The 19208-nt window shown below is 54.8% G+C and overlaps 2 protein-coding genes across 11 annotated transcripts in view; one reads left to right on the forward strand and one right to left on the reverse strand.

Moving 5' to 3' along the window:
- MEAF6 (MYST/Esa1 associated factor 6) overlaps window positions 1-1919 on the forward strand; it is a 17639-nt gene extending 15720 nt beyond the window's left edge. For all 6 annotated transcript variants that reach the window (XM_023762756.1, XM_023762758.1, XM_023762760.1 and 3 more), the window contains one exon: window positions 374-1919. In XM_023762756.1, the coding sequence (XP_023618524.1) occupies window positions 374-382 (9 nt within the window). In that variant the 3' untranslated portion in view covers window positions 383-1919. The remainder of the gene's footprint in view (window positions 1-373) is intronic.
- A 7372-nt stretch (window positions 1920-9291) lies between these two features.
- ZC3H12A (zinc finger CCCH-type containing 12A) lies at window positions 9292-19166 on the reverse strand. 5 transcript variants are annotated; one of them, XM_006099149.3, is made up of 6 exons: window positions 19027-19166; window positions 17759-18233; window positions 12843-12982; window positions 11742-11976; window positions 10992-11098; window positions 9292-10853 (listed from the first exon to the last, which is right to left on the reverse strand). In XM_006099149.3, the coding sequence occupies exons 2-6, from the start codon at window positions 18151-18153 to the stop codon at window positions 9997-9999; spliced, it is 1734 nt and encodes a 577-aa protein (XP_006099211.1). In that variant the 5' UTR covers window positions 18154-18233; window positions 19027-19166; the 3' UTR covers window positions 9292-9996. The 5 variants fall into 5 exon arrangements, with proteins under 5 accessions (XP_006099211.1, XP_023618521.1, XP_006099212.1 ...); XM_023762753.1 differs by lacking the exon at window positions 19027-19166 and adding an exon at window positions 18759-18956; XM_006099150.3 differs by lacking the exon at window positions 19027-19166 and adding an exon at window positions 18319-18509.
- Window positions 19167-19208: the final 42 nt, after the last annotated feature.

The raw sequence follows: 19208 nt of genomic DNA on the forward strand, positions 1-19208 counted from the left end.
TATATATATATATATATATATATATATATATACTCTTCAACTTTTAGGTGTTACTTTTTTTATATTGGAAGGGAGAGGAGTCGCACATTTTTACTGATTGATTAAATAATGAATTGTTAATATTAGCTTTTTTTTTTTTTCTGACTGGTGAGCTCAGGATGTGTAATAATTAGGACAGAATTGGTTTTTCAGTCCCTTTGTGGATTGAGAAGACACGTCATTTTCAGGGGTGAAATATTATTGTCCATTACATTTGAAATAGAATTTTGGCTGCCTCTGAACGATAGCCTAGCCGAGTTGGAGATTTTTTTTCTTTTAGGTTCAAACCAATGCTCTGCTGAGAATGAATTGGGCCTTTGTTTTTCCTCTTTAGGACTATTAGAAGACGCATTAGTGCAGCAGCTTCCAGGCTGTAGAGCCCTGCTTCCCTCCTCCGGCCTCACAAAGATAAACATCCCTTGCCTGAGTGCGTGGCCATCCACCTCTGCTTTCCCAGACCTGGTGCCTGTGACTCTGAGTCGCTTGTTCTGAAATGTGGTGACAAGTCATTTCTGTAAGACCACATCGGATCATTTACTTTGTGTCATTCTTAGTAACAGAACTGCAGGAAGACCAAGACCTGGTTGTAATCCCAGCAAGTTGCTAACTGAATCTCTCCCTTCTTGGGACGAATATCTCCCCCTAACCTGGTCGGCACCAGCTTCATCTGTGAGAGCCACAGAGAAATGGCCTCTGCTTTTATTTTACGCTGAAAGTAGAGCACTGATCACATTTCATGGGAGGCTGTAAATACCTGTCATTTTCTTATTTTGTTTGTGTTTCATTATTTTTCTATTGTTGTTTTTACCATCTTATTTCCTTTGGGGCTTTTTGTAATGACTTTGTACAGCTCATACCTTCCGGCTGACATATCTAATAATCTGTTTCACGGAGTTGCCAATGTTCTTAAACTGAAAGTGACCTGGTTTACCATAAACAAAATGGGGAACTTGGCTCTTTGGTTTTTCACAGGGGAAAGTTAAAGAGTGTTTATTTAATAATTACTTATCTTAACTCTTTCTGAGTTGGGAGTAGTTTCATGTTCAAGGAATAGGAAAAGCTGAAAAACATAAGTTTAAATCAGTCCTTTTAAAAATATTTTTATTCTTTTTGTATAAATAAAAATCCACAGGATTTGACTTCTCATGCTTTACTTTTAAACTTGAGATTTTTTTCACTTATTTATTCATATCATGCCTTATGGAAATTTCTTTTTCCACCTTTTCTCTCTTTGCTGGCATTTGCCTGATTAACTAGTGCTTGGAAAATCACTAAGGCATATGGAAAGGCTCAAAATTGTACTCAAAGCTGATACCACACAGAGTTCTTGAGCAGAGTGAGAGAGAGGATCAACAGGAGCCAGTATCGCCCAACAGATCCCCCTTCTCAGGGGGGTGAGGAGCCCAGGAACTTGCTGATCATCGTTACTGGTCGTGTTGCCCGTGGAGCAGTTGTGATCTACCTTGGCTGCACATTGGAATCACCTGGGAAGCTTAAAAAATACTCCTGCCTGGGTCCCACCCCAGAGATTCTGGGCCAGGGTACAGTCTGGAATGGGGATCTCTCTTCCGAGAGTCCCTGGGTTCTGATAGGAAGCCAAGTAAAGAACCACTGTGTTAGGAGACGGGATGATGCGACTTAAATCCTGTGTTGTGAATCAGTCTAAGCAGGGATGAGACTTGGGGGCCTCCCCCTCCCTTGGACTGTATTTAGTCATAGTCCTTTACTTATGCCTATATCTTTGTTAGAAAAAATATGTTCCATTTGTGATCATATTGGTAGAGCTGAATGTGGGTGATGTCGATTATCAGAACAATTCTACTTTGTCGGATGTACAAAAGCTTTCACTCTTGTTCTCAATAAATCTTTCTTTCCTTTTTTTTTTTTTGACCCTGTGGCTATTTAGATGTCTTTAGCTATGTCTTTGGTAGCAGAACTCTAATGTCAGGGTATTTAAGGAAATAGTTTCTTATATGTAGATTGTTCCTTTAAAAAAAAAAAAAGAAAAACTAAAAACAGTGGAAACCAGTATCCTTTGTCAGTTTGTCTCCTTTCCGGGAGGGAGGGGAAGGGTACCTACAGTTTCCTTAACTCTGAGGAAAGCACCTGGCAAAGCTGCAAACATTTCTCAGTTTGACATTTGCTGGAGGTGTGCTAGGACTGCTCTTTGAAAGGCATATGATTTCAAAGCATAGCTGTGTACACATGAACACCCGTGTGCCTACATGATCGTAGGATCAGGCTGCCTTCTCTGTGAGGTTTAATCATTGATTTGGGGAATCTCCCAGTTCTGTAAGTTGGCCAGGCATACTGGAGCTTTTCAAATCCTGAAAGATTGGTCCCCTACAGTGGGGTGATTTAGAAAAAGGCACCAAAGGATACTGTCTGCCATGCTTACGATACTTGTAACCTGGATTATGAACAGTTTGCTTGACTTTAAAAGAAGATAAGGCGCCCTAACCAGTTTGGCTCAGTGGATAGAGCGTCGGCCTGCAGACTGAAGGGTCCCAGGTTCGATTCCGGTCAAGGGCATGTACCTTGGTTGCGGGCATAAACCCAGTAGGAGGTGTGCAGGAGGCAGCTAATCGATGTTTCTCTCTCATCGATGTTTCTAACTCTCCCTCTCCCTTCCTCTCTGTAAAATATTTAAAAAAAAGAAGAAGATAAGGTAATGACTGATAAGTCTTGCTCAAAAGTGCTAACATGGAGGGACGCATTTATTTAGGTGGCTGATGCCTTCCTAGCGCCTGTTACAGCTGGTTAGAGGTAGTCTGCCGGGTGGCCTACCCTGTCCCCTCTCGGCAGCCCCCTGAACAGGGACTGCCAGGACCACCGGGGAGGGGCTTCCTTCTGGGCCTGCCTTCCAGTTAGTTGGGTTTGGAATAGGACTTTGCTTCAGGGTTTGGGGACAGAGAATGAATTGGTTTAAAGCACTAGAGCCAAATCCCAAGATGATTCCCAGGATATGTCTGTCCTCCCTTCTTCCTCTCCTGCACTTCGAAGGAACAAGAAGGGAACTGGAGGGCTGAGGGCAGTTGTGCTGGCGGATTCCTGCCGTCTGGGTAAACTTGGTTTTCTGTTCGTTAGCCTTCTCATCTCTAAGATGGGAATAGGTTGTCCTTTGCTTTTTTGGGTAGTTAGACATTTTAAAGTCCAGGCGTGTTGTAGTTACACTGTACGTCTTATCCTGTGAGGTGGCATCTGTACAAAGCTTCCTGGGGAGTCTTCCGGGGGCTGAGGAAAAGTCTATTCAAACTCAAAACCAAATGCCCTTCCCCTACAAGTTGTCCACAGCAACTCTGTAGGGACAACCCACAACGTAAAAGATGAGAAGCTGTGTGGCGCCAGGGGAGAGGCTGACGGGAAGCATGAATCTGGACAGGGCCAGTGTGGGTTCAGAGAGCATGGGCTTTCAAAGCTGTCCACATAGCTCAGGGGTCTTCAGAGTGCTTTAAGAACTTACCAAAAGTAGGTTAAATGTTCTCCCCACAACTGAGTTCATACTGGTTGCTTAGGAAAATAATCCCTTGCTTTGAGAGAGAAGGAAACAGGCATAGGAATTAGCTCCAACTCAAAGTTGGGGCCTTTGGGTGCTGGGGGGATGTAAATATTCTATAAAGACTATTTTTGACTTCTTGACTCCTGCAACGAATAAGGGCATCAAGCAAGTGTGAAATGGCCTGAGCTTGAAAGCAGCGATATGCTGTTTTAAAATAGTCTGCGACTTAGTTTTTGCTTTTATTCTGATTTTTCTGCCCCTCATCCTTAACTCCAAATGACGGTCTTTGCTACACTAAAAATTCACACCTGGAGCCCCACTCTGGACAGTGCCCTGGTGTTAGTGCAGTGTGGAGAGAGCGGACTGCGTGGCTTCATACACCTTTGCTCCTCCCAGGCTTGTGTTGTATTCGGTGCCTGGGAAAGTGATGTGCACGGACGATGCAAAGATAATGATCTAAATTAATGCTGTCATGTCTGAATTTTAAACAAGTGCTAAGCGTCATGATTTCAAACAGTGTTCACTTTGAAAAACTGCTTCTGTAGAGTAAAAGTTCTCACCGCTGAGATGGGCTGTGGTGCAGGTGATTCCAAGCCTCATATCACAGGGCAGGCGTCCCCGGGTGTGTGTGTGTGTGTGTGTGTGTGTGGAGGGTGGCTCACGGGGGCCGGGAGAACATAGCAGGCCTTTGATTTATATTAACTTTCACTTTGAATGTGTTATAGAATATACTCAAATCTTAGTTCATTAGCACAGGTAGATAATTTATAAGTAAATATTAGGTTGAGCCACAGCAATTGCTGATAATCATTTCAGTCTTCAAAAATGGCAGTTATCACGGATTGATAACATATACCTGTTGGGAATATGTATGCTCTAAGTTTTTACTGTTTGTGTCCAAGAATAAACTTGGGAGACTCTGGCCAAGACAACCGTCCTCAGGTCGCCACCCCCACCCCCATAACTTAGTTCTGTACCCCAAGGGGGCTTTATGATATTTAATTTGAATAAGTAATACATGCAAATAGCATACATTCAAATGGTACTGAAGTGTGGTCACTAAAAAGTAAGTCTATCTGTCCCTCAGCTACCAGCTGCCCTTCCCAGGGACAGTTCTTTGTGTATCCTAACCAGAGGAACTTTGTACTCGTATGAGCAATGTGTACGTGTCTCTTACAGAAATGTTAGCACACAGCGACACTGTCATATCCTTGATTTTCCCTTGTAAGCAGCATAGCTTAGGAAACGTTCTATCTGTGTAGTTGCCTCATTTCTCTTGGCTGTTTAACATTCCACTGTGTATACTGTACCAACATTTATTTAACCAGTTCTCTGTTGCTGGCAGTAATGCTGTTGCCTATCTTTTGCTGGGTCGTATAGTGTTTTTTTCTATCCTCACCCAAGGATGTGTATTGATTTTAGAGAAGAAGGGAGAGAGGCAGAGAGAGAGAGACAGCAACATTGGTGTGAGAAACATCGATTGATTGCTTCCCATTAGTGCCCCAATCAGGGATCGAACCCACAACCTTTTGGTGTAGGAACAACGCTCCAACCAACTGAGCCACCTGGCCAGGGCTCCTATGGTGCTTTATACACCTCATTTTGTAAGTGTGTTGAATACCTGTAGCTAGTTTCTTAGCAGTGGGATTGCTGAGCCAGAGGGGATCTGTCGAAGGGCTTAAACACATGGAACTTATTCATCGTCCTGATCATTAAAAAAAAAAAAAAGGTACTTGTATTTTTTTTCTCCTTTTCCTTTCTTCTTTCTTTCTGATTCCTCCACTTCCTGAGAATTTGACTTGGGCAGTTTGTTACCCAGAACAGTCGGAATATTCTGGAACTTTAAACTTTGTAGGCAGCACAACCGTGACCTCTGGTGCTGCTTTCCAGGGTGGAGCTGCAGACCCTTATCTTTAGGCCCTTCATTCAGGCCAGTGCTGGTGGTGCAGGCTGCTCAGCCAGCCTCCAGCTCCACAGGCTGTGGTACCAGGAGGCGCCGGCAGGTGGCAGGCAGCGCCCCGCCAGTGGCCTGGACCTTTGTGAGGCTCTTCTCCGGAGAGCAGCCAGAACCAGAGCCTTTGGACTCTTTCCCAGTGACCTGCCCTCCCAGCAGCAAGCCCAACTCGGTAGGAGAGGGGGTGGGGCTGCCGGATCCTTTTCTCCACCTAGTTTTGCATCATGTCTTAATGAGTGAGCAGTTTAAAATCACCAGCCGCTGCCTGGAGGATGGGCTTCAGGAGGCGGCACACCTCAGGGTGACAGACTGGTGCCTACTCCCCATCCAGGAACTAGCTGGGAGGATTTACATACCATGACCTGGGATGGCTTGGGTTTTCTTAATTGTAGGGCCCTACTTCCTGTCTCTTTCAGCCAAATCTCCCACACCCTTCCCATGAATTAGGAGGTCTGCAGAAGCAGCTCTTACTCACCACCCTCTACTCCACCCCCTGTGCTGTGTTCTAGGAAAAAAATAATGAGCCAGAGATTTGAGAGGCCCTGGGGCCAAGTGCTGATCCCTGGCCCGCCTTCTTTGGGGGCACAAGGCCCTGGGGACCAGCTGGACCCAGGGCTCAGGCTGGGGGCATCCCCAGGCCCCAGATCTGTCCCATTGCATCCCAGTTTCTCTTGCTTACTCACTGTCTCTGACAGATCGGTGCAGCACCTCCTCAGGCAGGGATCTTGCCCTTCTGTGTTGGGGAGACCCTCCAGCTTTTGGAGGCGACTGGGGGAGATGGGAGGGCACAGACTGCTGGTGCGAAGAGGGTGGAAGGGGCAGCTGCAGTGGTTGCCTCTTCCCAGCCACTCCCCCAACCGGAGACTAGCCATGTTTGGGGTGTTAGTAGCATTGGGGGGCCCTGGAGTAGGTGCTCCCCTGGAGTCCCACAGCTCTCCTCCTCCTAGTTTAGGTCCCTGGATCTTTAGGGACCGCTGGGGTTTTTCACAGGCTGGTGAGTGATATGGGGACAGAGTGGGTGGGGACGTTCAGGGCAAGGAATTTCATCCCTTTGTGGGCCAGTTCATTCTCTGCCAAGGTGGCTGTGATCTCCACAGTCGTCCAGCACCCCAAGCGGGGTTAGTGCATGTGAGAGACAGAACCTGCAAGAAGACTCAGGCTTAGGGTGGGGTGGGGGGACGGTGGGGGTTCAGGGAAGGGCTGGCAGGAGGCCCTCTGTGAGCTCCCCAGGATCATTTCCCAGCAAAGCAGGAATTTGCATACTCACTGGTTTCCCCATCAGCTTCTCAGCTTCTGGAACCAGGAAAAGAAGAGGAGGAGAGCAGGCAGGGCAGCCGAGGCGTTTGATCCCCTCCAGTGCCTCAGTGCCAGCGCTTCTGTCCCGGAATCATGCCCAGGCCCTGCCACCCTCGCCTCCACACCAGCCCATGGGAACCTCACAGCTGTCATGTGGGCAGGCCAGGGAGCTGAGGCCCCGGGAGGAGAGGGAGTTGCCCAGGGCCACACAGCCAGGGAGGGGGACTTCTTCTCATGCTGCTGCCGTGAGAACTGAGGTATCATCTTGTCAAATCCAGAGAGAGGCAGGGATCCCTGTGTCCCTTTTACAGGTGGGGACACGGAGGCCCCATTTGTAAAGGTGCTTCAAGAGATGGTGGGAAGAACTTCCCAGTTGAAACTCAACTCGTGGGAGAGACATGCTGGGCATTTGGCCTGGCAGCCTCTGAGTGGCTCTGCCCAGAAGTCCGATTGAGAAAGAGGCCTGGAGGGCAGGCTACCAACCCTGGATGGCCAGCCCCGCCAGGCTGGGGCTGCCCGGAAAGCACAGGATACAAGCTCCGGCCAACAGGGCACTGAACTGACCTCAATCCTCCCCGGAGCACAGCCCCAGCTGGCACCTGCCACCTGGGCTCCATTGCCCTTGGTGTCTGTCAACAAGCCGTCAGGGACAGACCCGGCCTCCAGACATTAGCCACAGCCAGCCTGGACCTGCCACCACCTGCCCACTTCTGTAGGATCTTAACCCCCCCGCCGCCCCGCCCGCCCCAAGCAGAAGCAGCAAATGACCAAGAACTCGGCTCTGGTCAAGGACCAAGTCTAAGCTCTCAAGTCTATGGACAGGCGGCTGGTGGGATGGGAAGAGGGGTGAAGGCATCCTGTTCTGCTTCCAGGCCCCTGCTGAGGCCTCACTGCCTCCATGCTCCCTTGTATCCATTCATACAGATAGAGGAGGCTTGGTGGTTGGGCTGCTGGGTGCCTGTTGCTGAGCAGGTGGGAGGTGGTCATGTCAGTCAGGCTGGAGGGATTCCTATGTAAGTGACGTAAGCAGAGAGGGTTGCAAGGTGCAAGCAGAGAGGGTTGCAAGGTGCGAGGCTGAGCACACCGCCTCCATCCCTCCCAGGGCCCTCCCTTCCCCAGGTTTGTGGAGCCAGGGGACCTGAACTTGAGGCCCTGCCCAGTCCACCCCTCTCCGTGGGACCTTGGGCAAGTCAGTCACTCAGCATTGTCAGTGGCTGATAATGAACAGGCCAGGCCAGTATGTTAGCTTCCTGTCCCATAAAAACAAAGGCCCATAAATAGCCTTTTAACCTGGAGTACACTTCTTGATTGGGAAATTTTTTTTTATATAAATAAGGCAATGCCATTTCTTTGTGCAGATAAACTTCCCGAGGAGGCCGAGCGACCGGCCCGGGGTCCCTCGGCAAGCACACTCGGGATTGTCCGTGGATCCCTGCCTCAGTGCAGGCGTCTAAAGAACATTTGGTGTGAAGAACAGGGTGGGGCCCTGTGTGCAGACTGCCAATGTGGCATTTTCTCCAACATGCTGCACAGCTGTTCTGTGGTAAAGCAGTTTCTGAACAGAAAAAATACAGATACCATAAAAGCTTCACAAACAATAAGCACAAATTAGGTGAGATGTTCAAAGATGCAATTATTAAAGCTGTACTTTTTCCATTTCCCCTGCTGATAGTGCTGTTTGGGGATCATCTGACAGCCCAGCTTTTTACTTAAAATAGTTAACATTTATACCTCATTTTTTAATCTGCAAAAGAAAGGGAGAGAGAGTATATTCCTGCCTGGCCTCTTTCCCTCTGGGGCCGATGAGAAGGTGGAGATGGTGGATGGAGGTGAACATAGCCCACCCAGACCAACACCAGAGGCCCTTTAATGAGCACTTACTATGTGCCAGGCACTGGGACACACACCCAACAGGTATGATCTCATATACTCCTTACAACCCTTCAGGTGCCATTATTATCCCCATTTCATAGATGAGGCAACTGAGACCCGGAGAGGAGGAGTCTTTTGCCCCAGGTGACATAATCGGTGGCAGAGCCAGTTCTTGAGTTTGGGACCAGGACTCTGCCCTCCCATTGGAGGTTACCCTGGCCTTGCCTCTCCAGCTGCTCCTGCCCCAGCGCCCTCTGCCCCGCTCTCCACTCCGACACCGTCTCTGCCCACTCCACCAGCTCTCCTGGAAGCCACCTTCTCAGCCAGGTGGTTTCCCATCCTCAGTTCTGGTCACAGGACAGAAAAGGGGAAGAACGCCCCCCTCCCACCCCCTCCCCACACCACAATTTCAGGACAAGCTCTTTCTACTTCTGCTTCCTACCTCCCTCCACCCCTCCCATGTCCATGGCCTTTTCTAGAGGCCTGGCCCAGGGGTGGAGAGAGAGAGAGATTCCTCTGCCCCAGAGGGACTGAGCAGTCCTGGTGGGCTTGGCAGGTCCGTGTGCACACCTCTGACCTTCCATCACCCAAAGACCAGCTCAACCCGCAAGCACACAAAGACCATCACCTCTTCAAAGGGCTCACATTGTACTTTATTGATGTGTTGGGGAGGCAAGGACTTTCCACTTAAAACATTAACATTACATGTGTCTCCCCCCACTGCGGGGAAGGGTGAGATGACTCCAAGAGCAGAGGAAGGGGTAGGAAGAGAGGGTAGGGGCAGAGGGCTCTGGACCCCTGGCAGGGGTGATGGGATAGGCGAACTGAGTGGACAGGTGGGTTATTAAGAAGCATCTTGCTTACTAACATGAAGCCTCATGTCCGAGAGAGCACGGGTGAGGCCTCATTGGCTTAGAGGAGGGGCCCTTGGAGGGCAGGCACACGGTGCCCAACTAGCCAGCCAAGACTGGCACCCCAGGGACGGGGTGGAGGTGGGGGGCCGTGCACAGGGCCCCCAGCCCAGGCCTCTGCTCCCCCAGCCTCCCTCCCCGCCCTGAGAGAAAGGAGGGTTTGGGCTTTAGCCACGGACCGACGGCCGTTACCGGCAGCGTCTCCTTAAACTACAGAGATACAATGTGCATCAACAGGGTGATCACTTCTGACCCACTCAGGCAGACAGCTAGAGGTGCCGAGTGGGTCAGAACCAATCCTACAGTATCTTTGGTTTGTGGGTTCCCTTCCCTACTTTAATCCTCCCTCTTTCCAGCCTCCAGGGTGGGCCGTGGGCTGAGAATGGGCTGCTCAATGGCCCGCAGTCCAGCCCTGGGAGGGTTTCCTATTCACTGAGGTGCTGGGACTTATAGGAGAGGATCTCGGCAGCCAGCTGCTGGGGGTCCAAGAGCTGTGGGAAGCGCCCCATCACGGCCTCCACCAGGCGTGGGGGAAAGACGCCACACAGCTTGGTATACACACTGGCTCGCTCCTTGGCCAGGCCGCCTGCCCCACCCCATGTGCCCCTGTCGGCCCCTGGGCCGGGCACCTGGGGCTCCTGCAGGACTGGGGTGGGTTGGGGCAGCTGGTATGGCTCAGACCAGTACTCTCGAGGTGGAAAGGCAGCCGGTGGAGGTGCGTAGTCGGCAGGGACACTGAAGTGGCCGGCACCCACGGCCCGCCCAAAGGCTGGAGAGAAGGCCGGAGCGGCTGGGAGCTTAGCCTCATAGGGGTGGTAGCCAGCGTAAGGGCTCCCTCCTCGACCCCCCCACAGTTCTGACATCTGGCTCTCCAGGGAGCCGATGCCCGAGTCCAGGCAGTCCTGAGAGGTGTACGGGAGGGAATCCAGGGTCTGTGGGAACCAGTCCGTGGGCCCAAAGCTGCTGCCACTGCCCCCACTGGGTGGGAGGCTCCTGCCTGTGGTCACTGGGACAAAGGTCTGGGTCAGACCCTCTCGGTGGGACCCTGGGGCTGCCTGGGCTCCCAGTTTCTTCCCTTCCAGGCTGCACTGCTCACGCTCTGGGGGCAGGGAGCCAGGCTGAGACGGAGATGAAGGTCGCCGGCCACTCTTGTCCTTGCTGGGGGCCCGAGGGGGCGAGAGCAGGGCATTGGCACGGAGCTCATCCGCCACGGAGCGCTGGGGACGGCTCGGCCGCTCCGGGTGGAAGAACCGGCACTTGATTCCGTAGGTGCATTTTCTTCCTGGAGAGAAGGAAGGGGGACTCTAAGCAGGGGATGTCTAGGACCAGGGGGCACAGGAAACTTGGGTTTGGGTGGGTACAGGTGAGAGGAAGGGGAAGGAGCGAGGAGGGCCAGGGAGGGTGGAGCTGGGTCTCTTACCATAGGGACATGGCTGCTTCCTGTGATCAGCTGTGAGTGGCTTCTTACGCAGGAAGTTGTCCAGGCTTGGCCCGTGACGGCCCAAGGGGTCATCGGGGGGCATGAACCTGCAGAAGAGGGGGGAGACATGAGGGGGACTTCCCAGTGCTGGGAGGGGGCTGGACAGTGAGCCTCCCCTGGAACGATGGGAGGGCAGCTCCTAACACTGGGGCCCGTCCAGCAGGACATCCCTGGGCAACCCTCATGCTGGGCGCTCTCTGAGGCCAGAGGGAAGTGGGCAACCTGAAAATCTGAACCCGAGGCTGCGTCCACTGGCCTCAGGTCAGAGATTCAGTGCTGGGAACCCGGAGGCTTTCTTGGAACCATTGACCACATCCTCAAATGAGGATTAAAAAAAAAATGCTACAGCCCTAGCCGGTTTGGCTCAGTGGATAGAGTATCAGCCTGAGGACTGAAGGGTCCTGTGTTCAATTCTGGTCAAGGGCTCGATCCCCAGTAGGGGTCGTGCAGGAGGCAGCTGATCAATGATTCTCTCCTCATTGATGTTTCTACCTCTCTCTCTGTCCCACTTCCTCTCTGAAATCAATAAAAATGTTTAAAAAAAAATGCTACAGCTCTGCCCTCCCAATCAAACGCCCCTGCCTCAGCCCGGGCCCAGCCTGACCCTTCTTATGCGGTGCTGTGTCCATTTCCCCATCAAAGCTGCCTGGGTCCCCCCAGCAGAGGCCCCTCCCTCCGGCGGGAGCATACTTGTCGTTGACGAAGGAATACATGAGCAGCCGCTCCTCGATGAAGCGCTTCCACTCCTGCCGCTCGCCCTGGAGGTCCCGGTACGTGTCGTTGGAAACCACCACCCCGTCAGACTCGAAGGCCAGTTTCACGATGAAGCGGTCATCGTAGCACACCACTCGCTTGCCACCCACGCGCCTCGACGGTGTGAACACCAGGATCTTCTTCTTCTCCAGTTCCCGCAGGATGTGCTGGTCTGGGAGGGGCAGGGGTTCAGGTCAGAGCCCAGCCTGGACCCAGAACCAGGCCCACTGGGCTCCCTAACCTCCTGGCGGCTGGCACAGGGGCTCCAGGAACGGACGCGGCTCTGCTGAGGCCACTGCCACACTCAGCCCCTCCCCTGGGCCTGGCACAGGGTTTGCTGCCTAAAAACCCAGCACATCTGAGAACAGGCCTGTAGGTCCGCTCAGCAAAGGCTCCGAGCACAGAGCTGGGCCTTAACCTTCTCTCCTGCGTATCAGCCTGTTCGTGCCACAGAGGGCTCGGCTCCGGTGCTCACCCCGCCGTCCCGCAGGGGTCCGTGAATGAGCCCCGGCGTGGAGATGTGTCTTGGCTCTGTCTCCTGTGTGGCCAGGACAAAGCTGCAAGAGCCCATTTGAGAGGCCACTTCTCCTAGAGCGGGTGGCCCCAGCCAGCCTGTCCCAGATCTCAAGACTTCTAGGGAAACGAACTCGGGTTTTTCCTCTCAAAGGTTAGGGGCTCTTGTAGGAACAATGGTGAGCAGCCAGCATGTGCTGAGCACTGACTATGGGCCAGGACCCTTCTAAGCACTTATGATGCGTTAACTCATGTGATCCTCACAACAACCCCGAGAGATTATCAACCCCACCACGTGGCTCTGAGCAAGGTTGCCAGAAGGGCCAGGGCCAGGATTCCAGAGCCCACGGGCTCAGCCACCGCACTACGCTGCCCCTGGGGATGTGGAGAGGGCGCCCCACCATTAGAGGAGGGAGGTGCCCAGTGCTCAGAGGCAGAGGCTACGGCCACACACACAGGGTCTGTTCTGGGGAGAAGCAGGGCTCCTGGGGCGGCAAGCCCGCCCCCTCCAGAGGTGTCACTCACCTGTGATGGGCACATCGGGCCGGGGCTGCTCCTTCCTCCAGGACGGCACGAACACCGTGATGTCTGTGTGGCTCCGCTCCAGAAACCAGTTCACGGCCAGCAGGATGCCCCGGCAGGAGAAGACCTCCTTGTTCCCATGGCTGCGGGGGAGAGGAGAGGGGTCAGGAGGGAGGGGGTCCCACTCCAGCCCCTGCCCTGGCTCTCAGCCCACCCCTTTCAGGCCGGGGCCCACGCCTGCATTCCCTGCTGGTTCCCACAGCGCCCAGGATGACCAGACCTGGGACTTTCCCTGAGGTCCCATCTCCCAACAGTGAGGAAACGCCCAGGAATCTGGCAACACTCGCTCCCCGTGTGGGGGAGGGTCAGGCTGCTTGCAACACACCTGGGGGTGGGGGAAAGGCGCTGGAGACTTCTGGTTCCTGCCCCACCCGGGGTGCTGGGACCAGGGGACACAGATGTCCACAGGCAGACTGAGTCACCACCCTCCCTCATCCAGGGGTGGGGGTGGGGAAGGCACCCGCCCCGCCAACAGAAGAGAAACCAGATTGCTCTGGATTAAAGTTCAGTCCTGCACTAACCTCAGGGGCTGGGGCTGAGGAGGATGAAGGGGAAGGAGCCACACCCCCACCTCCCGGGAGGGAAGGCAGCCACAGATGCGGGAGGCTGCCCGCCGCGAGCCTTTCAGTTTGAAAGTGAAAGGACACAGCTTTTCCTCTCAAGACCGCCAATTCCCCAAAATGTTTAAATTGCCTGTCTTCTCTTCCCCCCTCTCAGAAGGGCATGACCTGAGGCAGGAAGACAGTCTGGACCCGGGGACTCCGAGAGGAGTTGGGACACGGGACATGCCCCTGCCGTGGTCTCATGACCACACCGCACCCCATCCTGATGCGGCTGGATCCTGAGTTGCTGCTGGGTTGCTCTGGCTCAGTTTCCCTATCTGAAAAATGGGCCTGGTTGTCTGCAGCCTCCTTAAGAAGGGCCCATATCAGTGGGACAACTTTCCTGTTTGCTTGAGGCCAAAGACAGTCCAGCAAAGTGGAGGGTCTCGCTGGATTTTTGGGTGTGTGTGTGGGGGCGGGGGGGGAAGCTCCTAGGTAATACTGGGTGTGGTGGAAGAGCTCCGGACCAGGCTGGGGGGCTGGAGGAGGCCAGCTGGAGATCTCTCCCCAACACTGCTGGCCTCCCACTAATCCCTCAGTGAACAACTCAGACTCTCATATTTGGCAAATAAAACAGAATAAACGTTACACAAGAGACTCAAGTCCATGGCCGACCACATCCTGTGGGTGGCTTCTGGTGGTGGTGGGGTGATAGCTGAGCCCCAAGAGAAGGTAGGGAGGCAGGGTAGCTGGGGGCACAGAGCTATTGGCGGTGAGGCCGGGACTCCGGGGTCTGAAGGTCTCTAAACTGCAGGGGAGGCAAAGTCCGGCCTGAAGGCAGTGCTCATTCCTGCCAGGTGGGGCTTCCCCGCCAGGTGCATCCGCCAGCTGCTTATGATACAAGTTAACATCCACTAGCGCTCTGCACCAGGCCCTGATCTATGAGCAAGCCTCTGCGGAGGGTACTCCCATTAAAGGCTCCTTTCCCCTGTAGTCAGGTGAGAAAACGGTGGCCCACAGAGGACAAGTGGTTGCCAGCACCACACAGCAGCAATTGTGGAACAGGGATGCAACCCCAGCACCTGTGCTCAGACACACCATGTCGATGCTCAGACAGGGGCCAGCCTGGCGGTAGGGATGGAGGGGGATTAGCGGGTACCCAGCTCCTACGGGAGGCCAGGCGCATCCCACACCTCCTTGCTCCATCCTTTCCCAAGCTAGCTGCAGTGAAGGAAACCCAGGCTCTGAGAGTCCTCTAAGATGCCCTGGCTGTGGTAAGAGAGAGAACCTGAACCCAGGCCTGGGACCACTGGATTGCATTCCTGTCCCCACCAGCAAGATTTGAAGTTTATTAGGAGAAAAAGCTCCCAGCCCCGCCGGTTCGGCTCAGTGGATAGAGTGTCGGCCTGTGGACTGAAGGGTCCTGGGTTTGATTTCGGTCAAGGGCACATGCCCGGCTTGTGGGCTCAATCCCTAGTGGGGGGTGTACAGGAGGCAGCCAATCAATGATTCTCCCTCTTCATTGATGTTTCTATCTCTCTCTCCCTCTCCCTTCCTCTCTGAGATCAATAAAAATATATTAAAAAAAGAAAAGAAAAAGAAAAAGCTCCCTTGCCGTAGCCGGTTTGGCTCAGTGGATAGAGTGTCGGCCTGTGGACTGAGGGGTCCCGGGTTCGATTCCGGTCGGGGGCATGTGCCTTGGTTGCGGGCACCTCTCCGGTGGGGAGTGTGCAGGAGGTGGCTGATCGATGTTTCTCTCTCATCGATGTTTCTGACTATCTCTCTCCCTTCCTCTCTGTAAAAAATCAATAAAATATATTTTAAAAAAAAAGAAAAGAAAAAGCTCCCAAACTTGAGTTTGTACCCAGTGTTAGGAGGCAGGGGCAGGCCGGGGACAGGAAAAATGACGCAACTGGCAAACTTCTCCACCATCAGGTCCCCATGTGAGGGGCCAGCACCTCCGAGAAGCCTCCCCTGGCCTTCCAGGTCGGGTAATGCCCACTGCAGTGCGGGACGAAAGCTGGCTGTTGGGAGGCACGCCCGGACTGGGAGGGCAGTACCAGGTGCTCCGCTCCCCCATCACCTTACTCCCTTCCCTGGGCCTTCTGCTCTGTCTTCCCGGGACTGCAGGGATGCGATCATCCCTGGCTTGGCTTCCTCTCGCAGGTATGCAGTCTGCACGGGCACCCACTTACCTCCTCCTATACACACGTGTGTACATGCAATGCCCCATCCTAGGCCAGTACCTTCAAGCCCTGGGACTCCATGGAATGCCAGGGCTTCCAGGTCAGCGCACTGCCTTTGTGCATCAAAAACCTTGGCTGGGACAAGTCTGATCTCAGCCTGCCCCTCCCTCCTAACACTTGGTACAAACTCAAGTTTGGGAGCCTTTTCTCCTCATGAACTTCAGATCTTGCTGGTGGGGACAGGAAGGCAATCCAGGGGCCCCAGGCCTGGGCTCAGGTTCTGTCTCTTACCTCTGGCCTTAGTCTTCAGAATTTACCCGGGACAGGGAGTCAGAGCCTGGCTCTTGGCAAAAGTAGAACATCACAGACAGCCCTCCCAGGCCGGGAGTGCCTCGACAGCTACCTTCAGGCCCTCTCATTGCAATGGAGGAAGCTGTCGGCATAGGAAAACCAGATATCTTCCCACCCCCACCGCAGTCCTGTGTGCCCAGAAGGTCAGGGCCCCTCAGCCTGGCTAACTAGACCCTGGTAAGAGACTCAGTGGCTCCCACCCTAGGACAGAGGGCTGGGTCAAGCCAGGCTACTCAGGTGAAAGATCTGCCAGGGCTGGGCCCAGCTAGAGAAAAATTCCCTTAGAAGGAAACAGAGGTGAATTTCCCCACGATTTGCATACGGTGTGGGCTGGCCCATCTGCCCTTGTGGGGGAGGGGGCAGCAGGGCAGGAACCCAGAAACAGCTGAGACAGGAAGTCTGAGGCTGGAATTCCCCTCCGCTAGAGCCTCAGCTCAGAAACCCCCGGTGGCTCTGCCCCTCCAGCCAGCTCCTCTAGCCACCCCCTCCACGATCTGCCCCTCCTCCCTCCCAGGCCCCACCTTCTTCTGCCAGGATACAAACACACACACACACACAGCACATGGCTGCTCCCGGCTCAGCACTCTGGCCCATAGACCTATCCAGCCACACGATGATGGAGCCTGAGAGGGGACCCCTGACTTTCAAAGCACATGCTGTGACCAGCAGCCACTGGCACGTGGGAGCCAGCTTTACCCAAACTTCTACCCATTTCAGAGATGGGAAGACTGATCTAAAGATGGCTAAGCTGGGCCAGGACCAACCAGACAGCTGACTTGACCCAGCTGGGCAGTGGGAGGGGCAGAAGGGGGCCAAGGGCACGGAGGCCTCAGGCAGTGCACCTGGGAGGTCCCTAAGAGCAGCCAGTAGCCCACCCATGTCTGGGGGCTCCCCGGCCACACCCATAGGTACTTTTCCTCATTGGAGGGACTGGAAGAAAGCAGGGCCAGAGGCAACCCTGGCCCCAGCCCATCCCATTCCGTTAAAGCCTGTAGGGGGGGGGGGGGGGCGGGTACTGGGGTTGAGCGCCAGGGAGTCCCCAGAGCCCAGTCCAGCCTAGTGGCTCTAGCTGAATCACAATGGACCCAAGTCACAGCTCACCTGAAGCCAAAGCCTCAGGTCACTGGCCCATAGGCCCCACAAAGAGCCAGAGCTCGAGATCACCCTTGGTCATAGCCACAAAGGCCTCAGGAGCTGGCCTGCTTCCATGGGAGCCCAGACCCTGAATCACTGTAATAGTATCAACTGCTGCTGTTTCCTGAGCAGCTACTCTAGGTACTGTAGCGACGCCTTCCAACCAGCACCTGAGGGCTGGGTGAGAACTGATAACAGGAGAAGAAGGCTCAGCGAGGGCAAATGACTCCAGGCCCTTCTCGGATGAGCTGGAGCCGGTCTGATTCCTTCATTCCTTCCGCAGTACTGCCTCAAGTCACAGGAGAGGAACTTGACCCTCAGGAAGGCAAAGAGCACAGGGTGAGCTCTGGAGACAGAGGACCCAAGTTCGAATCTGTGCTCCACTGCTCCCCAGTAGTGTGACTCCGAGCAAGTCTTTGAGCCTCTGTTCTCATCCCTAAAACATTCCTAGCAAATCCACTTCCAAGAGGCCATGAGGATTATGGGAGCCTCCTGACGCACAGTAGGGCCTCACTAAAGGGCTTTCCTTTCCTTTATAAAAGTATGTGAGAAGATGTCAAACTCTTTCCTGAAGGCCCCTCTACCAGACATGCAGACACAGGGCCACCATCCCTAGCCACGTCTCAGCCACAAAAGTGACACGTACCTCATGGCCACATTGCTCCCGTCGATGACCACGGGCCTCAGGTCACTGCCCTCCTTGTCCTCCTCCAGGGATGAGGGCTCCAGGGTGGGAGCCTTGGGGGTGCCCCCACCCCGGGGGACCAGAGGAAGCTGAGGACAGGGGTCCGGCGAGGCCTGGCGCTCCCGCTCAGCGGCTGACCCGTGCTTCACCAGCTCGCCCAGCACGGTGTTGGTGTCTGCGTGGACCCCCAGCTTCTGCAGGACGCTGTGGATCTCAGCGGAGGAGTAGCCCAGCTTCCGGAAGAAGTCCACCTTCATCTGCAGCTCGGCAGCAGAGGCCTCCTCCGCGGGGGGCTCCTGGGCTGACCTGGGGGTAACTTGGCAGCTGTGCCTGCCTTCAGGTTCCCACAGACTCATGGTGGGGGCTGGCTTCTCGGTGGGCCTCTCTCCGCCAGCCACTCACAGATCAGACCGGTGGAAGGCACCAGTCACAGCTCCTGGTGGGAAAACCACAGGGTTAGGGATGGGGAATGGCTCTCTTCCGCCCCCCTCCGCCCCGCCCCACCCAGCGGAAGGAGGCACCGCTGGTGGCACTCTGCACGCATCTGGTCATCCTCCCACAGCGCCCCAGCGAGGGGTCAGCATTCCCAAGGATGAAACTGAGCCACAGACACGAAGCACTTGCTCAAGGTCATCCGGCTGGTAGGCTGGTGTCGCAAGTATTTGAACTTAGTCTGACTCCACCTCCTACCCCAAGCTCAGCCCCACCCCAACCCAAGGGACCCAGATGTCCTGGGAGGCCTTAGAAGACCTTGCCGCGCCCCCACAGCTGCGGGGCGGGGCGCTCCGATGGAAACCCAGGGTTGGAACTGAGCTGGGGGGTGGGGGTGGGGGGACGGGGGCTTCCCCGCCGAGGCCTTCGCCCCCGCCCGCCTGCCCCCACGCCCCGGGGCCAGGCCCAAGAGGCGCAGAAACCGTGGCCGATCTCCTGGGCTGGGGGAGAACTTTCCGGGGAGACCCACCGGCCAGAAAAGTTGCTGGAAAACTCTGGTTGGCTGCCGGGCTCGGTGACGCGCAGGCTGTCCCGGCCCGAGCTCCCCAGGCTCCCCGTCTGGAGCTTGGCCTCCCTTCCCCCAGATTCCCCCAACTTGGGCTAAGTTGGAGATGGTCCCGAGAACCCTCGAGGCCGGAGGGGACCAGCCCCACGTGCCTCCCCGTCCGGTTGGTTCAGGGGAACCCTTCCCGCCCCCTCCCCTGCCCGCGCCCCGCGCCCCACCGCGTACAACTCACCCCGCCGTGGACCTAGGGCGGCCGGCGGCGTCTCCATGGGTCCGAGTCCCAGGGGCGAGGCCAGCGGCGCCTTTATACCGGCCGGTGGGCGGGCAGGTTTTTTAAGGACCCAGACGCGGAAGCCCTGTAGGCGAAGAGCAAGGTGCGGCCACCGCCCCTTCCTGCTCCGCCCCGCGCCGCCC

This window comes from Myotis lucifugus, unplaced genomic scaffold (assembly GCF_000147115.1).
Source record: "Myotis lucifugus unplaced genomic scaffold, Myoluc2.0 scaffold_260, whole genome shotgun sequence".
Lineage (NCBI taxonomy): Eukaryota > Metazoa > Chordata > Mammalia > Chiroptera > Vespertilionidae > Myotis > Myotis lucifugus.

Coding starts and splice junctions, on each gene's coding strand:
- ZC3H12A (XM_006099149.3), bottom strand. CDS start 18,153: ATGAGTCTGTGGGAACCTGAAGGCAGGCACAGCTGCCAAGTTACCCCC. Junction 11,977..12,842: donor GCCCGATGTGCCCATCACAG/GTGAGTGACACC, acceptor TGCCCCTCCCAG/ACCAGCACATCCTGCGGGAA. Junction 11,099..11,741: donor TATTCCTTCGTCAACGACAA/GTATGCTCCCGC, acceptor CCTCTTCTGCAG/GTTCATGCCCCCCGATGACC.